Source organism: Echinops telfairi, unplaced genomic scaffold (assembly GCF_000313985.2).
Source record: "Echinops telfairi isolate 266 unplaced genomic scaffold, ASM31398v2 ScPeMD7_7469;HRSCAF=8507_0, whole genome shotgun sequence".
Taxonomy (NCBI): Eukaryota; Metazoa; Chordata; class Mammalia; order Afrosoricida; family Tenrecidae; genus Echinops; species Echinops telfairi.
This window is the reverse complement of record NW_022111372.1, coordinates 15,260,028-15,276,909: the sequence shown is the minus strand read 5'-3', so window position 1 is coordinate 15,276,909 and position 16,882 is coordinate 15,260,028. Positions and strand designations below refer to the sequence as shown.

The following is a 16,882-nucleotide window of genomic DNA, read 5'->3' as shown; positions in this document are numbered from 1 at the left end:
TTTGATCCCATATAGATCTTTCTTCAAAGAGCATCATGGCCAAGACAAGACCTTCCTTGCTCCAAAACCAATTGTCATCAAGTTGATTCCGACTCTTACTTTACGCTCATTGCCATTGAGTCAGACTCCCAGTGGCCCTATAGAACAAGGTGGAAGTGTCCCTGTGGGTTTCCCAGACTTTAAGAGGTTTTTTATTGGGCTATAATTAACAAAATTGTTCCTGTGTCTGAACCTATTGTTGAAGCCAGCTACTGTCTTGTCATTGTACCCATCCCGGTTTCCCTATACAGAGATGCAAAGCAAGGGCAAACAGTAAGCCAGGATCCAGCAACAACTGGCCATATGAAACAGGTCAAGCGCTCAAGCGAAGAAAAAAGCAGGACTCTTAAAAGTATAGAATAAATCCACATCGGGTCCAGAGGGAGATCAAATTACAAGATGTTACATTCCAGCTTAATACCACCGTTAAAATCTACTTTTCAATACTTTTTGTCTGAGAGAGACTGTAACTCAAGTCTCTGGTTCGTTCTCCTGCAGAGTAGCTGGTGGCTTTGAACTGCTTCTGACCTTGAATTAGCTACCCAACACATAACCACTAGGTCACTGGGGCTCTTCATGTTTTACTGAAAAAGGAAACAAACAAAAAACCAAACTCAGTGCCATCAAGTTGCTTCTGGCTCATGCTTTACTAGTGAAGCTACATTATTGTTTAGTTTCAAGAAGATTTCAAAGGGTGTTAAGAGGATTTTAGGAAACAAATGTATTTTGGTTCATTGAGTTCCATGCTCTTTTCATTCCAAGAGCTTAGGCAACATCCCGATTGACTAAGATCAGTAAGTTGGGCTGTAATTAAATATTTATTAAGGGCAAATATAATGTTTTCATAAATTATTACTGAATATGTTTACGTTTAATTAGGAGAAGAATTTCTATTCAGAAAACTGTATGTGAAATCCTTGCTTAATGAATAAGGTGAGGGTAGGTTGAAGTTAGGTAAAGATAATAACCCCAAGTTGTATCAACTATAATCATTATGTAGGACATTACAGACTATTACTCCACCTTAGTTTATTTTTTATTACAAATGCTTATTAAGCTCCTCCCCCTTATTTCTATTTTATCTTCTGTGGAAAAAATTATTTTTAGCCTGAATGCTGGGATAAAATATATTTAGTCACATAGCTTAATATTAATGAAATTACTGACGTGCTTGTCGTGTGCATCTTTTCTTTACACTGAGTTTCTTTAGCTTGGTCAAGACTAGGGCTTGCTGGACTGCTTGATGAGGCTTGGTGGTATCGTGGGCCACACACTAACCTGGTCAGCGGTTTGAACCCACCAGCCTCCCCTCAGAAAGAGGAGGCTTAGAAATCTGCAAGGGCAGGTCTGTCCTGTTCTGTAGGGTCACTGTGAGTCAGAGCTGGTCGGCGGCAGTGAGGTTGGCTTTTTGCGTCTTTGACTGTTGTTAGGTGCCATGAAGTTGGTTCTGACTCACAGCCACCCGACGGCAAGCAGGACGAACGCCCACCCAGTGCTGTGGCACCCTGACAGCTGCTGCGCTTGAGTTCCTTGTTGCAACCACTGCCAGGCCACCTCAAGGTTCTTCTTTTCGCGGCCCTCTACCAAGCATGAGGTCTTGCTCCAGCAATGAGTCTCTTCTAACAACATGTCCAAAGTATGTGAGACATAGTCCCGCCACCCTCACTTCTGAAGGGCACTCTTTTGGCAGTTCATGATATGTTCAAGATTCTTGACCAGCGTCATAGTTCAGATGCATCGATTTTCCTTTGGGTTTCCTTAAAGTCCACCTTTCACATGTATATGAGGCAATTGGCTTGAGTCAAGCATATCTTAGTTCTCAAAGTGAGAACTTGCTTTTCACCCTAAAGAGGACTTGTGCAGCAGATTTACCCAATGCAGTGTGTTGTTTGATATCTTGACTGCTGCTTCCATGGCATTGACAGTGGATCCAAGCGAGACTCAATCCTTGACAGCTTCGATCTTTCCTCTGCCTCTCGTGTTATTTGGTGGTCCGGTTGGGAGGATTTTTGTTTTCTTTGCATTGAGTTGTAATCCACATTGAAGGCTGCAGTCCTTGACCTTCATCAACAAGTGCTTCAAGTTCTCCTCGCTGTCAGCAAGCAAGGCTGTGCCATCTGCATATCGCAGGTTGTTCATAAGCCTTTCTCCAATCTGGTGCCCCATTCTTCATATAGTCTAGTAATCTGATTTTTGCTCAGCATCCAGATTGAATCAGTAAAGGAAGAGGATATGATTCTGATGTACACCTTCCTTGATTTTAAACCATGCAACACTCCCTTGTGCTATTTGTACAACTGCTTCTTGATTTGTGTACAGGTTCCAAATGCGCACAATAAAATATTTTGGAATTATAATTTTTTTCAAGGCTATCCATAGCTTGTTATGGTCCACATGGTTGAATTGAGCTATTTGCTTGACTCTTAGAGGTTAGCAAAACCTTACATGGCAGCTGTTCATTATGCATGCTAAGTAGAAACTCTTGTCCCATGTAATCATTTGCTCTTTTTCTGTGCTCTCCCAGGTCTACCCTGAGCTGCAGATCACCAATGTGGTGGAAGCCAACCAACCAGTGACTATCCAGAACTGGTGTAAGAGGGGCCGCAAGCAGTGCAAGACCCACCCCCACATTGTGATCCCCTACCGTTGCTTAGGTGAGCTGATCAGCCTACAGGCTGGTCTTTGGTCATGTCAGTCAAGTATGCAAACCTTTCCGTCAGTGTGTCTCTGTTCTGTATTCAACTACTAAGGCAGTAGTACCCTGGGCTCTGACAGTACTAGAGCAGTATTGCTGGGCCCTATCCCCGAAACCCAATCCCTGGCAGTGGGAGTCAGGAATCCTACTTTTACCAATTTCCCTAGTTGAGACTCATGTTTACCAGATGTTTAGAATTGTGGAATTGGGATCGTCTGTGTTTCTTCTAAAAGTCTTCATAGAACAACAAATCTGCAGATTGGAGACCCAAAGGTAGATTGGGGACCCAAAGCACATCTGTAGACAACTGGACATCCCCTTACAGAAGGGTCCTGGGGAGGAGATGAGCCAGTCAGGGTGCAGTGTAGCAGTGATGAAACAAAAACATAAACTTTCCTCTAGTTCTTAAATGCTTCCTACCCTCCTACACCCACACACCCACACACACACTATCATGATTCCAATTATACCTTACAAATCTGGCTAGACCAGACATCTGGTACAGCTAGGAACTGGAAACACAGGGAATCCAGGATAGATGATCCCTTCAGGATCCCTTCAGTGGTGAGAGTGGCAGTACCAGGAGGGTTGAGGGAAGGTGGGAGAGAAAGGGGGTATCGTACCAGGATCTACATATAGCCTCCTCCTTGGGAAACGGACAGTATAAGCTATAACAAAATAATAATTTATAAATTATCAAGGGTTCATGACAGAGGGGGGAGCAGGGAGGGAGGGGGAAAAATGAGGACCTGATACCAAGGGCTCAAGTAGAAAGCAAATGTTTTGAGAATGACGAGGGCAGCAAATGTACAAATGTGCTTGACGCACAATGGATGGATGTATGGATTATGATAAGAGTTGTACGAGCCCCCAATAAAATGATTTTAAAAGCCCAGAAAACCTAAATTAAGCCCTTGCATCACCATCCCGCCTTTAAAAAAAAAATCTATTTTCCTACAACAACCCATATTTGATAATAGTTGTGGAAATTGTGGGGTTTTTTTTGCTTAAATCAAGCTGGATGAAACTGGTTAGAAGGCTGAATATATGGTACTTTTGCTGACCTCAAATTTTACTTTTTAGTTTTAAAATGGAATAGATTTATGTGGTATGTCCCCTCCCCTGAAACACTGTCATAATTCATATTTAATCTGCTGTGGTTTCTTGGTTTTTATTTTTTTACTTACTCTTTATGCAGTGAGGTACTATGGAGATTGACACTTTTTGATCTAATAACTAACATCTAAATGTTTTCCACAAAATGTATGTTTATTCAAAAAGGACAATGGAATTGATATGTAGAGGCTGTGGACAAATATTAGTGTGAATCTTGACAATTGAATGTAGAGACTAACGTGTATCATTAAAAATAAGTCTATGCAGCGAAGTCCGAAAGCAAGGATGGTTGGTTATTGAGGGTATGGCTCTTGGTATGTTCGTCGTCAGTGGCGCTTGGTGCCGTGGAGTCGAATTTGATTCTTGGCAACCTTCTCAAACAGGCTAGTGTTTTCTAGGCTGTAATCTTAATGGGATTAAATTACCAGGCCTTTTTCATGTGCAAATGCTAAGTAAGCGTGAACCACCAATCTTTGGGTTTGAAGTTGGAATGCTAGCTGTTGATGTAACAATCAGAATAGTTGGGGAAAATTTAATCAAAAGCGCTGGGTATTAGATTGAAGATTTTGCATGGTGAATTGCAGTACTCACCATGTAATTGCTGAGGAAGGTGTGGGAAGCAGATTTTTTTAAAAATCATTTTATTCGGGCTCATACAATTCATCACAATCCATACATATATCAATTGTGTACGGCGCACTTAAACATTTGTTGCCCTCATCATTCTCAAAATTCGCTTTCCGCTTGGGTTCATGGAGGGAAGCAGATTTTTAAGCTTTTGAATGAGTTTCTTTATTCTTTATTATCAGGCCTCTAATCTTTTTCTTTCTTACTGATCAAGAAGTGAAGAGGTAAGAGGTTAAAAATAAGTAATAATTAAATACTAGGTAAACTCCTATAGAGAAAATGGGGAGGCTGAAGGTCTCAAGATACTATATATTCAAACCAACTTAGCTATGACATTAAGAAACAACACACGCGCGCGCATACACACACACACACACGCACACACACACACAAACATTTAAAAAAAATCCACTGCCATTGAGCTCGTTACAACTCAGTGGTCTTAGAGGATAAACTAACCCTGCTTCGTAGGGTTTTAACAGCTGTAATGTGCATGAAGCATACTGCCACATCTTTCTCCTGCCATGTGGCTGGTGGATTGAAACCACTGGCCTTTGGGTTTGCAGCGGAGCACTTAAGCATTGCACAGCGCACAGTTCAGCACAGATTGGGAAGCAGAACACAGTCATTTCAGTAGATGCTGCAGGCCTTCATACTCTCCCCCTTTTTTTCCCTTTAGACTCTCACCCGTTCCATGAAATTGTTCAAATATATTTTTGGAACATCATTTTAGTGGAGCCATGAATCCTTTCTTTAAATGCATTATTTTAATTCCTTATGGTTCATAACATTTTAGATGCTGCATCCAAAATGGCATTCAGAATTTCATCCATGTGAAGTTCCAAAGATGGTTAAATATCATTTATCTTTTCCTTCATCGCTGGGTAACACAGTCCTAATTCAGTTAGGAATTATTTACATTAGAAGTGACTACAAGTTGAGACCCACATTATGATTTTAATTCATTACTTCGTGCTGTTAGTTTTGACAAATATTGTTAACCTGTAAGCCAATGGTATTCTTTCTGCCAGACCCTGCTCCCTGCCTGGCCCTGCTGCCCTCCTCCCCTCTAAAAAGTATTCCTCTCTCTAACAAAAATTGATCAAATTTGTTCCAGGTGAAATAAACAAACAAACTATAGACGGGAATAAAAGTTTCATAAAATGTCCTAAGATCTGAAAATGACATCGGAAGATTTTATAATATGATTTCAAAGAGATTGTCAAAATATGTTTTTCTTGATAAACTATACTTTGCACTGAGAGAAACTATACTTAAATAATTTGGTCATTTATAATTAACACCTGGAAAGTACCTCTCTGAAGAAAATGTTATTTTATTAGTCTATCCTTTCCTTTTATTTTGAACCATGGTGGTAAGAGAACCACTTTAAATCATATCAGTTAACTGACAAATATTTACAAAGCCCTGATGAACACAGTGGAGAGAGACCTGAGAAAATGGAGAAACCCCGAAATATTTTTTTCTTGTGAAATATAATGGGCAAGGATCCCCTTTGTTGAGTCAGACTCAACAGCAATTCCATGTTTGTTCAAGTAGAACTCTGCTTCACAGAGTTTTCAACAGTTGAAGTTTTTGGAAATAGATCATGAGGCCTTTCTTCCAAGTCACTTATTGGTGGCCGACAACTGCCTATGTTTCCTTTAGGAACTAAGCACATCAGTGCTTCCAGAGCCTCCAGGTGAGAGGATAGGAAGGTGTCTTTCATGCCAAGGCTTTGCTATCAGGAAGTACCAAATTTCTCTCTTACCATATGAATAGGTTTTGGTCTCACCATATGAATAGATTTTTGTCTCAGCATATGAATAGGTTTTGGTCTCCTATTATATATTTAACTGGGAGACTGGTGGGGCCTTTTACTCCCATGAAGAGTTAGTCTTGGAAACTCACAGGGGCAGGCGGTTCTACCCTGGCCTGTAGGGTCTCTATGAGTCGACATTGAAGTGAGTGATTGTATAGACCCAGAGAAAGATGAGGCTTTTTACTTCTGTAACGAATTACGGTCTCTGAAACCCACGGGGGTAATTCTACTCTGTCCCAGGCCATGTGTTCGCCTTGGGCTTCCTTGCTCCACAGGCTCTCCCGTTCCTTGTCTAGGTGAGGAAAGCGTATTAGGTTGCTGTTGACACTTTCTTCCCATGGAGTAGCTGATTTCCCTTGAGGGCAAGCCAGCTTTCTCATTTCACCCCTTGCTTTTAGTAATGCCTCTGAAAGCAGATTGGATGCTCTCTCATACCCACAGGCACATATTATTAATGATCTCATGTGGGGTTCAAAGGCATCGTTATTCAAGGGGGATATTGGCTTTGCAATGTCTTCCTCCTCTTTTCATTTGGATGAATATCCTTCAGAGCACAACATATCCACTATTGAAATTGGCACTCTTCCGGTCTTTATTTATTTTTAAATAGTTTTATTAGCATATACTTCACACAATTTAGTCATTGAATCATATTAAGAAGAGGTGTGCCATCATCAGCACAACCAATTTCAGAACATTTTCTTCGTGTACTCGTTGTTAGCTTCCCATTTTCTCCCAACCTACCCTGCCATGCCATTGGGTCATTATTAATTCAGTTACTGACTCTAGATTTACATATCTTGTATTTCATCTGCAGGAAATCATACAGAGCACAAAGAGGAAGCACACAAACAAAACCTCACTAGCAATGACTAAAAGCACAGAAAAACCTCAATGTAAAAGAAAGCAGAAATATTTATAAAACAGAAACAACTTCAAGATGGATCCAAAGGAAGCTCAAATGATAGGGCTGTTTACATCCATGGACTGTGTCCAGATTCACCAGAGGCTTAAATCATGGGGGGTGAGGGGGCCGCTGCATATGGATTTTGGACTTACACTGTTGTCCATAGCCAAACCAGGTGTTCACAATTTAAACGCTGATACTATTCCCTCCTTCAGATCTGGATTTTCTGCTTTACAATCCGTGGATCACACCGGCTAGTGTGCTTCTCCTATGTGGACGTACTTGACACCTCACTTAGATGGTTGCTTGTTTTAAGATAAGCCTTTAGAACTGCAGATGCTATTCTTTCTGATTGCTGGGCACCACCTGATTTCTTCACTGCACTTTGGTATAGCACCCATCTTTTCAGGAATCTCTTCATGAGGACAAGTATCAAGCAGGGTCATGTCATAAGAATTCATTATGATTAGATTGGGGTTAGAATTAAGTGTGAGCCCCAAATCCATTCATATATCTATGGTTTATGTATGCCTTTAGTTCACCTTAGAGACATCATTATCATTTTATGATAGAGAACATTATAATCATCCCCCTGGGATAGATAATTCTATTGATAGTGTCATTAATTTAGCCAATGGTATAGAGTTTAAACAAGCATTGACCAACTTCAGGCCATTATAGATGAATTGTTGCTTTGTCAGATTAAAGTCTTAAGTGACTGGACACTATCTGCACAAACAATAGGGGTTGGTGATGGGGCAACATTTTCAATAACACTCATTAACAAAGGCAGAACCGTGCCTGCAATAGAGAGCGCTTTACGGGTGAATAAGCAAATGTGGTGAAGAAAGCTGATGGTGCCGGCTATCAAAAGATATAGTGTCTGGGGTCTTAAAAGCTTGAAGGTAAACAAACGGCCATCTAGCTCAGAAGCAGCAAAGCCCATATGGAAGAACATATCAGCCTGTGTGATCACGAGGTGTCGAACGGATCACTGAAGACAAATGGGTGCATAAGCAAATGTGGTGAAGAAAGCTGATGGTGCCCGGCTATCAAAAAGTATAGCGTCCGGGGTCTTAAAGGCTTGAAGGTAATCAAGCGGCCATCAAGCTCAGAAGCAACAAAGCCCACATGGAAGAAGCACACCAGCCTATGCAACCACGAGGTGTCGAAGGGATCAGGTGTAAGGCATCATTAGAACAAAAAATCTTAACATAGTGAATGATGGGGGGAGTGCGGAGTGGAGATCCAAAGCCCATTAGTAGGCCACTGGAGATCCCCTTGCAGAGGGGTCTCGGGGAGGAGATGAGCCAGTCAGGGTGCGATGTAACAATGATGAGAAATACAACCTTCCTCTAGTTCCTAAAGGTTTCCTCCCCGCTCCCACTACCATGACTTGAATTCTATCTTGTAAGACTGGATAGACCAGAGGAAGTACACTGGTACAGATAGGAACTGAAAATACAGGGAATCCAGGACGCATGAGCCCTATAGGACCAGTGGTGTGAGTGGCAAAACAGGGAGGGTAAAGGGAGAATGGGTAGGAAAGAGGGAACTGATTACATGGAACTGTGTGTGACCTCCTCCCTGGGGGACAGACAACCGAAAAGTGGATGAAGGGAGACGTCGGACAGGGCAAGATATGACAAAATACCCATTTATAAACTATCAAGGGCTCATGTGGGAGGGGGGAGCAGGGAGGGAGGGGAAAAATGAGGACCTAATGTCGGGGGTTTCAATGGAGAGAAAATGTTTTGAGAAACGATGTACAAATGCGCTTTACACAATTGATGTGTGTATGGATTGGGATAACAGTTGTATGAACCCCTAATGAAATGTTTTAAAAAAAAATAGAGAGCGCTTTAAAATAGTAAATATATGGTAGCCCTAGGTCAGCAGTCACTGGGCCTTCTCAAACCAAGGGGTCCAAAGCAAAGTCTAATGACCACTAATTCCAGGATCTTGGGATAACAATCATCTGCTTCTTCTCACACTTGCTAGGGCATTTCAGCCTTAAGTATGAGGGAGTATGTTGGCTCCTTATATTTTCTACAAGTGAATTTGATGTAAATCCCAGCTCACTTAGAGAGGTTTCAATATCCAATCCTTCTGGTATGACCTATGAATGTTGTTGTGTGGCTTGAAAAGACAGGGTCTAAAGTCCCTGTAGTATTGCACATGTCCTGGGTCATCAAGGGCTGAATAGAAACTAGGTCAAAAATGTTCAATTACATAGTACTGCGTATATTCTCCCCTTTGGGTTCTGTGTAAGTATTGTTAAGCATGGCCGCCACCCTCATCCCCCTCCATGAGAGTTACTCCACCCAGTTTACCCACCAACAGAAGTGTAATTGCCTTCTCTGAGACACACAAGTCCCCTTCCCCCCATCTTGACTTGAATTTCCTGTAAACTTTGCTTATCAACCTTGTAGGACTATCTGTCGATTTGGGATGAACTTATCCCAATGTGGTATGGCAGCAACTGAATGATCTTCTCTCCCCCCACCCCCTCCCCGATCTTGAAAAACTGACTCCCAGCCCCAGATTTCCTCTGTCAAAGTAATTTTTAAGATATACATTTAAAGGGGATGGTATATGGTTCACAGGTGCTAAGCGGGATGCCTGTCTTGTTGCTTGGGAACCTGGATTAGAAGATTACATGACCTGAGAGCAGGAGCCTGCCTTTTTCTTGGTGTTTATCCTTGTAGTAGTGGACTCAAGCAATATTTGACTTTTTTTGATTGACTACGTTCACTCAGCATGATGGTTTCCACGTCCATCCATGTTAGGAGGTGTTTCATTGCAGTTTTTTAGGGATGCATAGTATTCCATTGTGTGTCAGTACCACAGTTTCTTTATCCATTGTTCTACTGATGGGCATTACAGCTGTTTCCAGCTTCTTGCTATTGTGAATTGTGCTCTGCTGTTATTTCTGACCAGTCAAGACATAATATAGTTGACTGGTGATTTATGGAGATAGTCAGGGTAAGAGCTATGTTGAAAAAGTAGAATTTAAAAAAAAGAAAAGTAGAATTACAAGGTTCAAGATTACTACTTTAAAAGGCCAGTTTCTTTCTTTTTATATCCAAGACTTTCCAAACAAGGAAGTAGAGATGAGTAGGAAACTATTCCGATAGGAGCAAATGAGAAAATTTAGGCATTAGCACCTTAATTTTGAATTTTATTGTTCAAATAAAATTTTAGGACATGCAAGTCTTGTTGTGTAGGATGCTGCTCTCTGTCAATTATGTACAATCTTGTTCATTCTTAATAGTGTGAAAAAGATGTTTGGGCATTTTACTGGGCTCATTATTTAGATTCATGCTAAATCTTCTGGAGGCAAATCACAGAGGACAGCGTTTCAGGGTGCTCGTAGGAATGGGAGTGAGGTGGGTGAATATTACTGTGGACTTTGTGGTTGTTGTGTTGCCATGGACTCGACACCAACACATGAAACTGTACAATGCAGTGACAAACTGCCCAGTCCTGGGTCATCTTCGTGAGCTTTGGTAGTATGAGCCTGTCATTGCTGTTTTGTCAGCCTTCCTCACTTGTGGTTTATTTGACACTGTACTTCACCTAATGTAATGTCTGCTATCTAGCACAATGGGTTAAATATTGAGACGTTAACTGCAAGGTCAGTGGTTCAAACTCATTAGCTCTCCCATCGGAGCAAGAGGAGACTGCCCATTTCTGGAAAGATTTAGTCTTTTAAACCCAATGGAGCAGCACGACTTTGCCCTGTAGTGTTGCTGTAAGTTGGAACCAACTCAGCGGCCGAGGGTTTTGCGGTGATTGCTTTCTGTTATGATCCATAGAGCTTTCTTTTCTTTCTGATCCATAGAGTTTTCACTGGCTAATTTTCAGAACTGGATCTCCACACTTATCTTTCCAGTCTGTCGTCATCTGGAAACTGTGCTGAAATCGGGGGTAATCCGGCTGGTCTTTGAAATTGGTGGTCTAGCTTCCAACATGCATTCCACCACAGTATGGCAGATGGACTGTCCACTTGAGGGATTTGTAAATTCCCAGTCACCTCAGCATCACCATCTAGTGTGACAGCTGATGGCGCGTCAGCACTGGTGGGCCAGTGGTTCCTCCAGTCTCGCTGACCTCTGCACGACAGAGATCTTGTTGTTGTGTGCTTTTGAGTGGATGCTGACCCAATCTAACAGAATAGAACTGTCCAATAGCATATTCAAGGCCATAATTTCGACTGGAGCTGATTGCCTTGTCTTTTTTTCCTTCAGAGGGCTGATCGGTTTGAATTGCCTTTCTTTCTGATATCCGCTAAATAGTTGACCGATGAGTCACTGACTCCTTCAGAAGATGCTGCCTTATGAAGGGCTAGTGATGCTCATGCAGAGGCTGCTCATCACACGTCATGATGAGAATGACCCTTGATGAGCCTGGCCTCTGCACAGTAGGGGGAGAGATGCATATTCATGAATGTTTTCAAGAATTGCCTGCATACTGATCACATACGGAATGACCAGCACCACGGGGCATTTCTTATTCAGCTATCCTTAGAAGTCATCAAACTCCCTCTTATGGGATAGCTCAAGTGGGGTCTTTGAATGTTCCAAGTAAATCATATTTTAAAACCGTGTACAGAGTCGCTTTTCCACGATGGGAAAGAAAACCATGCATGACAAAGAGAATTTGTTTGCCAGTTCTTATAGCTGAGCAGTGGGATTACAGTTGTTTGTAAATTTTTACTTAAGCCTCTATCATTTTGATGTCCATCATAAATTATTTCCTTTTATCATCAGGGGGAAAAAAGACTATGAAATTAGGGCATCAGCTTTGGTGTCTTTCCTTACTGGAGAGGATTTTTAAAAAGTAGGCAGTCTTGAAAGGACGCAGACGATCACGACTTTATCTCTCGGTAGTTGTGCATTGTGAGCTTTATGCACTAGTGAAAATTTCCTATGGGAAATACATATTTTATTTTTAAAACAACATGTTGCCAAACTAAAAGCATCTCTGTTCTTATTATCTTCAACCAAGTGTCGAAAGCCTTAATCACCACTATAGAAAAAAACCCGCTTGCGTTCTTTTGATTTCAAAGCCTACATCTGAGAGCCACATCTGTTTGGGGCTGGATTGTGGAGTGGGCAAGAGCACATTTATTCTGTAGATTCCTGGGCGGAGGAGGAATTGGAAGGTGAAGTTTCCTCCTGTTTGTTTAAGCAGGAAAGCTGATAAAAATGTTTCCTTCTCAGTGGGTTATCAGCGAAGGCCCATGGTTAGACCTCCTTCTTCTGTCTTCATAACCTTGACTGCAGCTTGATTTGCTTTTCTAAAGATTGTGAAAGGAGATGGGTTGGGGAGATGGCCTATTTCAAAACCACCAACCATTCGGCAAGAGGAAGATGAGGTTAGCTATTCCTGTAAAGTTTACAGCCTTGGAAACACGAGACAGGGTCACTCTGAGTCAGAATCAACTTCATGGCAGTGGATATATGTTATCTGAAATAAGCGTTCTGACATCATGGGGGGTTTTCTAAATGAATCTTTCATTTTGTCTTTTTTCACTTTAGATCTATTCAGGGGTTACTGTGTTACATGCATCATTAACAAAACCCACAGCTTTTGAAAATTGTTGGCATGCTATGGTTGCTCTGGTGTCAGTATTTTGTTGAAACACGGAATGTATCCCTGAAAGCCTTTTGACAGGTGGGAAACAAAAACAAGTTGGCTTAGTAGATGCCAGATTTTTCTGGTGCTTAAAAAGTGCATTAAAAAATGAAGTCAGTGCATTAAAAAGTGAAGATAGTAAACATCTCTTTTGTAATATGCACAGAGAATTGCAGCTGTATAAAGTAAATTTCTCTTATTAAAGTAATGTGTAGTCACTTTATAAAGTTTAGACTATGTGACTACTACTATAAATACTGAAAGCTATCTGTTTCCTTTCTATCTTATCTTTTTAAAAACACAGATTTGCTTTTGCTATTTTTAAGAGTTATATTATTATGTACTTCCTGTTTTGTGACTTACTTTTTTTAACCTAACCTTTTTATAGAACTTTATCCATGAAATGAAATATTCTTACAGCATTACACTGTGCACTATACTATGGCTATTCCTTATTGTGTGCTCACTCGGTTGTTTTCTTTATTTCTTCATTCCTTCTTTTCCTGCGTTCATCAGGAGCTTTGGTGGCATAGTGCTTATGTGTTGGACTGTTAACCAAAAAGGTCAGTAGTTCAAAACCACCAAGTTCTCTTCCACAAGAAGGTAACAGGCGTTCTACTCTTGTAAAAGTGGCTGCCCTGGAGACCCACAGGGGCACTTGGACTGTCTGAAATGGTCACTGTGAGTTGGAATTAACTAGATGGAAGTGAGTTTGGTTTGGGTTTTCCTTCGTTCTAAATGATCGTATGATAAACATCTTGGTGGCTATCTGAGAAGGCTTCAGAAAGTTCATGAAAAAGTGGGGTTACATTGTAGACAATTGGACCTCCCCTTACAAGGAAGAGATGAGTCAGGCAGGGTGCAGTATAGCACCGATGAAACATACAACTTTCCTCTAGTTCTTTAATGCTTCCTTCCCCAACTAGACCAGAGCATGTACACTGGTACTGACAAGAGCTTGCAACACAGGGAATCCAGGACAGATAACCCCTCGGGACTAATAATGAGAGGAGCGATACCAGGGGGGTAAGGGGAAGGTTGGGGGACAAAAGGGGGAACCAATCACAATGATCTACATATAACCCCCCCCCCAGGCGGATGGACAACAGAAACGTGGGTAAAGGTTGACATGAAAAAAATAATGTATAAATTATCAAAGGTTCATGAAGGAGAGAGGGTTGGGGGAGTGGAAAATGAGGTGATACCAAATGATGATGGCAACATATGTACAACTGTTTTGGACATAATGGATGGATATATGGATTGTGATAAGAGCTGTAGGAGTCCCCAATAAAATGATTTTTTTTTTTTTTTAAGGAAAGAAAGAAAAGATCAGATGGTGCCCCAGCTGTCAGAAAGAATCCTACCTGAGGCCACTGGAGATCCCCTTGCAGAGGGGTCTCGGTGAGGAGATGAGCCAGTCAGGGTGCTATGTAACAATGATGAGAAATACAACTTTCCTCTAGCTCCTAAAGGTTTCCTCCCTGCTCCCACTACCATGACTCGAATTCGATCTTGCAAGACTGGCTAGACCAGAGGATGTACACTGGTACAGATAGGAATTGGAAATACAGGGAATCCAGGACGGATGAGCCCTATAGGACCAGTGGTGTGAGTGGCAAAACAGGGAGGGTAAAGGGAGAATGGGTAGGAAAGAGGGAACCGATTACATGGAACTGTGTGTGACCTCCTCCCTGGGGGACAGACAACCAAAAAGTGGATGAAGGGAGACGTCGGACAGGGCAAGATATGACAAAATACCCATTTATAAACTATCAAGGGCTCATGCGGGAGGCGGGAGCGGGGAGGGAGGGGAAAAATGAGGACCTAATGTCGGGGGTTTCAATGGAGAGAAAATGTTTTGATAAACGATGTACAAATGTGCTGTACACAATTGATGTGTGCATGGATTGGGATAACAGTTGTATGAGCCCCTAATAAAATGTTAAAAAAAAAAAAAAAAGAATCCTACCTGGGGTCTTAAAGTCTTGTCTTAAAGTAAGCAGCCATTTCAGTGAGGTGTAAGCTAAGTACCCACGCAAGGAGGACACTAGCCTATGTGATCCAAAGATTGAAAATAATAAAATCCATGAGCAAAGAGGGAGAAAAAGGAAAGGAAAAGCGGGGTTAAAAGAAAATAGATTTTTTTCCACACACTTTTTGAATCCCCTGTGTATTTAAGGCATCCTTCTCAAACCAAAGCAAGCTCACTACCGTGTGAGGGAGTGATAATTCATTATACAGAAACAATCTTGAGTTTTGTTTTGTTATTCATATTCCGGGAACTGTTGCACAGAGCTATAATACACATATACAATATTGGGCCAAACTCAAACTGCACTGTTTTGAATATTTGGCCTTTTTAATATATGAAAATGTCAAATATGACAAACCAGAGCAGTGGATGATTCCTTCCTACATTCCCGCACACCAGTTTTCATGATTGAATTATTAACCTAACAAAAAGAAAGAAAAGCTTTCTAATCTCAAATTCTAAAAGTAGTTGCCAAAGGTTGAGTACCATATATATATGGTATATATATATATGGCACGTAGAGGAGAGAAGGTATACATTAAATAAGCAACAGCATAACAAAATAAAACCCCACACTGGGGGCGAGTTGGTCCTAGAGAGCAGCTAAAATTGTCCCCTGTGAGAGTTCGCAAGGCTGTAGTCTTTATGGAATCAGATGGTCTCATGTCTATCCCACAGAAATAACTTTTAGACCCACTGGCCTTCAGAGACTCCCTCCTCCCCACCCCCACCCCCTACTTCCCTGTCTGCGTTTTTCTTTTGTAGCAAACAGCCGAGCACATGAAGAACATATGTAGTGCTCAATTGATCTGTGTAAGACTGTGTTTCAGTTATGTCTTGTGATGGACACATCGATAGGAAAGCAAAAAGCCACGCGTCACTTAGATTTCGCTATTTCCATCTTTTTCTACCGACTGCATAAAGAAAAGACGAAATATGCCTTCAGATTGAATAGCACATCAGTTGAAGCCAGTGAATTTATGTTATGTTGGGTTTTTTATTTTTCTCTATATTTGGCATCAGGCCTGTCAGATCTGATGGCCTGAAGTTATTTTTAAGTGCCGACCAATAAACATCTGTTTCCTTGTTACATCTGCAAAATTCAATCTTGGAAATCATTACATAACTTCATTAAACTTTCTAGCATGCTGTTTTCACATAAATTTAAAATGAAAAATAACTAGTCAGTGTTTCAAGCTAACCTCAAGCTGGTGTCTTTTGACATAGAATTTTTTTTGTTTTTCCTGATGTGACTGCAAATGATGAGGACGGGGGAGTTTGTTCTTAGCGAATCTGGAAGTTCCCCTGAAGCCAGGATCGCTTTGGGCGACCCTGCTGGCATTTTGAAATACCAGTGACGTAGCTTCCAGCATCACAGCAACACACAGCCACCACAGTGCCACAAACCGACAGAGAAGTGGTTGCCTAGTGTCCTAGTGCTGCTGCAGTGCAGTCTACCGCATGTGCAGGACTTTACCGAACAGTACATTTTTCCTCCCAGGTTAGGAGAGTAGGGGTCCCAATCCAGGGCTTCTAGGGAAAGGCTTTCTCTCTGCTGGCTTTGGAGATAGTCCTTATGCCTTCAGCCGCTGGCAGTGACCAGAGCCTGGCAGTTATCTTCCCCCATCTCTGCTTGTTGATCTGCTTCTTATATTTTGTCAGAAATTGACTCAGTCATGCCTTTCATCAGTCCAGCTCCATGAACACAACAGAGGCTGGCCATTCCCAAGTGGGATGATAACCACAGGAATAAGATTCTCAGCAAGCATTTTGTGGGACACAATTCAGTCTATAAGATTAATGTTACAAATTGTTAGCTATTTCCTTTTTTTTAAAAATTAATTTATTATTTTTTTTGCTTTATATGTACTTTTTTTTTCTCTCTCTTTTTTAACATTTTATTAGGGGTTCATACAACTGTTATCCCAATCCATACACACATCAATTGTGTAAAGCGCATTTGTACATCGTTTCTCAAAACATTTTCTCTCCATTGAAACC

At 41.3% G+C, this 16,882-nt stretch overlaps 1 protein-coding gene across 7 annotated transcripts in view; it reads left to right on the top strand.

The window, feature by feature from the left end:
* Positions 1-16,882, top strand: part of LOC101656411 (amyloid beta precursor protein) — a 324,648-nt gene that overhangs the window by 89,443 nt on the left and 218,323 nt on the right. For all 7 annotated transcript variants that reach the window (XM_045284871.1, XM_045284872.1, XM_045284875.1 and 4 more), the window contains exon 3: positions 2,564-2,693. In XM_045284871.1, the coding sequence (XP_045140806.1) occupies positions 2,564-2,693 (130 nt within the window). The remainder of the gene's footprint in view (positions 1-2,563; positions 2,694-16,882) is intronic.